At 44.3% G+C, this 7500-nt stretch overlaps 1 protein-coding gene across 10 annotated transcripts in view; it reads right to left on the bottom strand.

Annotated features, from left to right (window-relative positions):
- herc1 (HECT and RLD domain containing E3 ubiquitin protein ligase family member 1) overlaps positions 1 to 7500 on the bottom strand; it is a 44399-nt gene that overhangs the window by 33330 nt on the left and 3569 nt on the right. For 8 of the 10 annotated variants that reach the window (XM_047810174.1, XM_047810173.1, XM_047810176.1 and 5 more), the window contains 16 exons: positions 6988 to 7083; positions 6706 to 6900; positions 6275 to 6586; positions 5693 to 5789; positions 5397 to 5540; positions 4712 to 4839; positions 4487 to 4631; positions 3999 to 4170; positions 3139 to 3273; positions 2865 to 3030; positions 2645 to 2770; positions 2188 to 2388; positions 1917 to 2069; positions 1554 to 1686; positions 1142 to 1333; positions 838 to 1056 (listed from right to left, as the gene is read on the bottom strand). In XM_047810174.1, coding sequence (XP_047666130.1) covers positions 838 to 1056; positions 1142 to 1333; positions 1554 to 1686; positions 1917 to 2069; positions 2188 to 2388; positions 2645 to 2770; positions 2865 to 3030; positions 3139 to 3273; positions 3999 to 4170; positions 4487 to 4631; positions 4712 to 4839; positions 5397 to 5540; positions 5693 to 5789; positions 6275 to 6586; positions 6706 to 6900; positions 6988 to 7083 — 2614 coding nt within the window. The remainder of the gene's footprint in view (positions 1 to 837; positions 1057 to 1141; positions 1334 to 1553; positions 1687 to 1916; positions 2070 to 2187; positions 2389 to 2644; positions 2771 to 2864; positions 3031 to 3138; positions 3274 to 3998; positions 4171 to 4486; positions 4632 to 4711; positions 4840 to 5396; positions 5541 to 5692; positions 5790 to 6274; positions 6587 to 6705; positions 6901 to 6987; positions 7084 to 7500) is intronic. The other 2 variants (XM_047810175.1, XM_027152023.2) reach the window with 1 other exon arrangement.

The following is a 7500-nucleotide window of genomic DNA, read 5'->3' as shown; positions in this document are numbered from 1 at the left end:
CGATATACAGGTGTGTCTTAATAAATTAGAAATTAGAATGTCGAGGAAAAGTTCAGTCGTTTCAGTAATTCAACTCAAATTGTGAAATTCAGTACGCACAGACTGAAGTAGTTTGGTTCTTTTAATTGTGATGATTTTGGCTCACGTTTAACAAAAACCCAAAAAATTAGAATACTTCATAGGACCGATAAAAAAAAAACTATTTTAGTGAATTGTTGGCCTTCTGGAAAGTTTGTGCATTTACTGTATATGTACTCAATGCTTGGTAGGGACTCCTTTTGCTTTAATTCCTGCCTCAAGGAGGTGATCGGTCTGTGGCGCTGCTCAGGTGGTGTGGAATTTGTATGATTTTTTTCAAAATATCAATAAAACTGTTGGCTTTATTGGTTCTTTCATATTTAATAACATTCTCGTTGTAAAATAATAGATGAGGATAAAATTAATACTTAATCGTACTGAACGATTTGGAAAAACAATCAAAAATGGCATGTGCATAATAATTTGGACCTCTGTGTGTGTGCATGTGGGCCTAGCTGTCTGTGCGTGTGTGTGTGTACCTAGCTGTCTCAGTGTGTGTGTGTACCTAGCTGTCTGTGTGTGTGTGTGTGTGTGTGTGTGTGTGTGTGTGTGTGTGTGTACGTGTGTGTGTGTGTACCTAGCTGTCTGTGTGTGTGTGTGTGTGTGTGTGTACCTATCTGTCTGTGTGTGTGTGTGTGTGTGTGTGTGTACCTAGCTGTCTCTGTGTTTGTGTGTGTGTACCTAGCTGTCTGTGTGTGTGTGTGTGTGTACCTAGCTGTCTGTGTGTGTGTGTGTGTGTGTGTGTGTGTGTGTGTATACCTAGCTGTGGAATGTCTGTCTCCAGGCCGTTGCTGAACAGTGGGGTTTTCAGCCAGTATGCTGTGTGCTGTTCCTCCAGCGAGGGGGCGGAGCCTTGTAACATTCCCCCAAGGCATCGCCCAATCAGCAGCGCCACTGTGCGTTCCAGGTCCATGAGCCAAACCCAAGACTGTGCATGCCCGGTCACACACCCTGGCTCCGTTGGCTCTGAGATTCCTGCTGGCATTAACACACACACAGAAACATTCAACTGAATGATCTGAAGATTCATTAAACTGGCTTTTTTTTTTTAAACTAACATTACCTTGAACCGGCCACTGCAGCTCCTGGTCCTCTAAAGACGTGACAGCCAGCAGGAGTCTGTTTAGCCGGTCCAACGGTGGCAGAAGGTCTAAAAGGAAACTCAGCAGCGGACGAGCCACCCATACGGGCAGTAACAGCAATGACGTTGTGATCTGACACAGCATGCTTCCCGCCGCAGACACGTACATCACATCTACAACACACACAGACAAACGCCAGGGTCTGAAAATAGCAAGCGTCTGTTTGATGTTCTTGACTCGATTTATATTGCATAATAAATCGATTTAGTAAATTTGAACCTGTCTGTCCCGAGGGTAAACAAACATGACATTTTAGGGATGTTTGCAAATTGTGTGTGTGTGTGTGTGTGTGTGTGTGTGTGTGTGTGTGTGTGTGTGTGCAATAACACGCACCTCGTAGCTTCTCGCGCACGCTGCCGTTTCCAGAACTCTCCTTCAGAAGCATGGCTGAGCGAGTAAAAATGTCTGTAGCATGAGGCAGCAAAAGCTGCAGGTGTTTATGGAGAAGGGCCACACTGCTGGAGTCCTGCACAGATAAGCGCACACACACACACACACACACACACTATACTCAAATTATACAGTGAGAGAGACATCATGCAAACATAATCCTTTCATGTCGTTCTGTCCAATGTGTTTCTCTCTTTCTGTCTATGTCTCACAGTCCAAATGTGTGTGTGTCCCCATTATTAAAACTAAGTGTTTGTGTCTCTGTCCATTTGCTGTACGTGTGTCTCTCTTGTGTGGTGTGTGTACCTCTGTGACAGGGTTCATATGACAGAAAGCCAGCAGTTGTTTCTGTAGAGAACATAGGAGCTCGTGGAGGTGAGCAGGTTGACTGTTATCAGATGAAGATGTTCCCTGTAAATGCTTATCACTGTTCTTCTCCAACTCCCCAAATGCCTGATCCTGTAATCACACAAACACACACACACACACACAAACACACGCGTGCCCACACACTTAACATTACAACGTGGCCTCAGCAGATGCAATAATTGCAATAAGGTTCACTAGACACACTCACCGTATAGAAGCCCAAATTCCTGAGTAGAGTCTTCATGAGGATCTCGGCGAGGTGTGTGTCGGGGTGTGTGTCCGGTGTGTGTGTGGGGTCGGAAGACAGTGTGAGAGACTCGGAGGCATCCGGAGGAGCACTGTAACCCAGCAGAGATGACACGTGGGTGTGATCCTGGAGACTGGTGAGAATGATGTCCAGTTGCATTCTCTGTAACACAGGCACGCATATTAATATGCATGCATACACACACACACACACACACAGACAAACACACACAGGAGCACACACACACACTCGCAGGCGAGACACACACACATCCAGGCACACATGTGCAGGCGCGCGCACTCACACGTGTACGTGCACGCACACGCAGGCGCGCATACACGCAGGCACACACGCACGTGAGCAGGCACAAGCAGGCGCACACACACACACACACACACACACACACACAGCACTTTACCTGTCCCTTAGAGAGGCTCTCCCAGCGGTCAGGTCCTTGAGGAAGGAGTGAGTGAAGAAGCTCCATTCTTTCCCTCAAAGGGGGCAGCAACATGGTGGCCCCTACAGACAGAGTCTCAATGACCGCCTGAAACACAAACACAAACTTAAGCAACAAAAAAAAACTTAAGGAACAAAAAAAGAAATCAATCAAAAAAGCAAATATAAAAACAGAAACACACTTCCTGAATCTCATCAGGCACTGACGCGTCCATCAGTCTAAACAACAAGTTGCGAAGAGGCCGAGCCTGTCGTCCTAGGATACTGGTGGCCACGCCCCCTGCCAGTGCCAGAGCCAGGTGATTGGATAAGAGCTTTAGGCACAGCTTCAGGAAGTTATGGTGTTCTCTGTGGGGAAAAAACATCAACCAATTGTACATGGTAAAATTAAAAAGAACGGTTATTATTTATTAATAAGGACTAAAAGTTGTACAAAGTGGTAGTGCTTTGACGTACTTGGAGGATGGGAAGGGCAACGGAGGGACTTTGTTATTAATGCCGTCACAATATCTCTCCAAGAACGAGCGCAGATGAGCAAAAGTGCTTTCCTCCAAATCCACGCAGTAAGGCCTGTGCCATGCCACCACTTGCCTGCTCTCACACACACACACACACACACACATATACACACATGCACACACGATATTCTCTTAATAACATAAAATGTTGAATATTAAGCATCAGAATCTGCAATACACGCAATAACACATCAGTAAAGCTGCAACTAATGATTATTTTGATAATTCATTTATCTGTTGATTGTTTTTTAATTGGATCAATTAATTGTTTTTTTTTCCAACATGTTAAATACCAAAAGTATAACTATGTACATGCAGCATTTAAAAAAAAAAAGTACTGAACTAAATCTTGGATAGGCTCCATTCGTTAAGATAAAGATTTAAAAAATGAATTTCGGCTTTTCACAGAGTGTAAGAGCGTATTTGTGCAGTGTGCAGTGTGTGAGAGAGCGCGAACATGAGAAGTGATTCATTTTCATTGTGTGGAATCGACTCCAAGGTTTTAAGGTAGACTCAACACCCAGAATTAGTGACTTGTCTCTGTTGGGCATCAACACCATGGTGAAAGTGAGACTTAGAGACTTAAAAACAAAAATATATACTGTGCATGCAGAACAATGAACGCTAGCTTAGCGCTAACGGCTTGCCAAAATAATCTTACAAGATAATTGATTCAAACATCTTCGTTACTCGCTGCCGAACCATGTGTGATGTGTTCTGTAGTGAGAAAATATTGGAAAGTGGTCATATACACTACACTGTATTAGACCCTGGAGGTCAGTGATGCGAAAGCTGCACCTGTCTCGAGGAAGGGCGGTCCAGGCCAGGCTGTGGGAGGTGCCTGCAGAAATCTGTTGGATGGCCACTCCGTCTAAACCGATCACTTTCTTGGGTTTGGTGATGGGACCGGTTGAGTTCCCTTGACCGCACTGACCCATGGAGTTATTACCCCAGGCGTAAACTTCGTTATCTACAAAAACGTGTAACGAGAATAAAACAAAAACAAAACAATAATCATCATTTTATTTCGTTCCAAAATATCTGTCGAAACATATAATCGTATAAACAAACGAGCGGAACGGGACACGACGTCCTACGGAGCGACGTCGGGAATTTGTGTTACAGATCCTATGATGTTTTTCTGAGCACCGTGACGTCACAATTAAAGTCATTTTATTATAAAAGACGCTTTGCAGAAATAAACACCAGACTGTTCAAATTTGTTTTTTACCAATTTTAAACAAACAGGACCATTTTTCTATAAACAAAAAGATGCAATATTTTACCATGTGATAACGCCAGGCAGTGACTGTCTCCTATCGAGATATCTACAACACGGGTGGTGGCCAGTTCCTCGATCAGCTTTGGTCTGAGGGCGGTGGCTTCGGAGGAACCGCAGCCCAGACAAGCGCCACAACCCCAAGCGTACACCTGTGGGGAAACAGGTACGACTCTGTAATACGCTCTATAAACATGTCACGATACACCTCTCTAACGTTCCACCTTTTTACCTGTCCAGTGGAGGTCAGGGCCAGAGAAGATTGGCTTCCGGCGCACACCTTACGGATGAACATTCCCTGCAGGGCTTCAACCACTTTGGGTTTGTACACACGGTTGGTGTCGCCATGACCGAGTTTACCTGTCCGAGAGAAACCAGGGTGAACATCAGGCAAGTAAGCGGAGCAGAAAATCGGCGAGGTCGGATCAAGGCAGCCCTGAGTATCGGATTTTATATGATAACTACAAACGCCGTAAAAGAGTTTCCCAAAACAAAAGGCATGACCCCTTAATTGATTTACAAAAACATACTCTACTGTTTTTATTCCTTTACATATTTAATACTGTTTTAGTCTCTTTCACCAACACTGTTTTTTCTTTCTTTTTATTCTGGCACTAGCATACAGTAAGATTTCAGGGTAAAAACAGACAAACTTCTCTTCTAGCTTGACATCAACGTCGAGAGGTTCGATTTCGGTTCTTTAACTGATGCAAAGTAAACAAACCCGAAAACATGCGGAAAAGAAGCGATGTTTCGATTTTTTTTTATTATTATTTATTTATTTAAGTATGGGAGAGATTTAATAAAATATATAAACCGAACACTGATATTTCTGCGAATCGTAGAAATGTCTTGAAGCCATCGTGATTTTTTAACGTTTATCATATTCTCGTTGCTCTAAGATATAACAAACTCACCGTTGTCTCCGCCTCCGAAAGACCAAACGGTGCGTCCGTCTTTCGACAACGCGATGGTGTGAGAGCTGCCGCAGGACACCTCGCCTACATTACTGATGTCCTTCACGAGCATGGGGATGTTGCGGCTGTTGCTATCACCGTGGCCTAAAAACAGCATGTACGACACGCTATCATGTTATCTGTAATATCATCTGTAATTATTCCTCATACAGAGGAAAGACTAATTCAGTAAACAAAACATCAGGTATAAAAAACAGAACATGTAAACACATCTCATCCTCCTCCTATAAACATACCCAGTCTTCCAAAGTCACCTTCTCCCCATGTGTACAGCTCTCCGTCCTCGCTAACCGCTGCACTGTGCCTGTAGCCGGCCGACACGGACACCACCACCTGAGAACGTTACAGAAGAGACTCACTTACACGGAACCTAAGAGTAGGTTATTATCTAAATTTATAAGTGATTCAAAACTACAACGATAAGGATATCAGGATAAAAGAAGACGTCTCGTATCGAATGAGCGAGCAACGGAGTCGGATCCGTAACGTGTAATAAAACGATATCTGCAATTTCCTGTAGGAATGCAGGTTAGAGTCGATGTTTAAAAGGACGTGTCAGAAAGTGACGCTTTTCCAGGAGATTTAAATATTATACGTTACTGATTTCAGAGCATGTTTGGCACGTCACATCATGTGACCTGTTAATGGTTAACTGGCCATGGCTCCAACAAGAAGAGCTTATAGTAAAGCTCAAAGAAATAGTTTGCATTCAAAGGAAACATCTAGAAGTCTTCTAGAAGTCAATGAAGTACCCCTAGTTACCCTTATGAGGGTAAATTTGATGAGGATATAGAAACACTGCATATTGTGCTCGGTACCTTTCCCTGCAGGGGTCCCTGTATGAGTTTGGGGTATTTCTGTGTGGAGCTGTTGCCGTGTCCCAGTTTGCCGTAGTCTCCGTCGCCCCAGCTGAACACTTCCCCTTCGCTCGTGAAAGCTAGCGTGTGGCCGTCCGAGCCTTTGGACGAGGAAACCTTTTTGACAGCACGATGAGGTTCAAAGGTCAGCTTCTTCAGCGTGGACTGGTTGTTGGAGTCGCCCAGACCCAAGCGACCGTAGCTTCCTTTGCCACAAGCCCGAACGGAGCCGTCGGAGGAGATGACGAATGTGCAATATTGACCGGCTTCGATCTGGAATTACACCCAGTGTACAGTATGCCTTTAAATACAGGACTGAAGAGCTGCTGAATTCCAGATTCTGCTCAGAAAGTTTCCGATTAACTTTGAACCTGCACTGTGTTATTTCTTACCGTCTGTGCGTCGCTGAAGCTGGCTGCAAGTTTGGGCTGAAGGATTTTCTCCTGCGTTCCTTCCACAAGCTGGTGGCTGCTGTTACTGCCCCACACGTACACCTCGCACGTCTCAGACACCATGGCTGCCTCGCCCGTCTGGATGCTGTCTGGACTCGCACACGTCCTGGAGTAATCCGACGCCATGCGACAGACCTGTAACATCGTCGCCGCTGATAGTGTGAACCAGCAATCTATTAAATTACTCTGAATAAAATTCCTAATTATTTTTAGACAATTTACCTCTTCAAACAGACAGAGTGCAGCTTCATACAGAGAGCACAGGCCGTCTGGAGTGCGTGTCGGCTCCCTCCACTGACTCCTGTCTGCCGACGATCCCTGTGGATGGATGGATGGATGGATGGATGGATGGATGGATGGATGGATGGATGGATGGATGGATGGATGGATGGATGGATGGATGGATGGATGGATGGATGGATGGATGGATGGATGGATGGATGGATGGATGGATGGATGGATGGATGGATGGATGGATGGATGGATGGATGGATGATAAAAGCAATTATATTTAATATTATAAGGCCAGAAATTGTAGCCAGTGTTAACTTGTAAGATTATCTGAAAATGTTTTCTAAACTGTGTTCAACTGTTTTTCTTTTAAAAATATGTTAACTTTTTTAATGACTCCTACAAACACCGTAATCAAACAGATATGGCTAGACACATTTTGCCTTCTTGAAAAATTACATTGTGAATATTACATTAATGTGAATATTTTGTGTTAACGCTTAT

Source organism: Tachysurus fulvidraco, chromosome 2 (assembly GCF_022655615.1).
Source record: "Tachysurus fulvidraco isolate hzauxx_2018 chromosome 2, HZAU_PFXX_2.0, whole genome shotgun sequence".
Lineage (NCBI taxonomy): Eukaryota > Metazoa > Chordata > Actinopteri > Siluriformes > Bagridae > Tachysurus > Tachysurus fulvidraco.
This window is presented reverse-complemented; position numbering and strand designations above follow the sequence as displayed.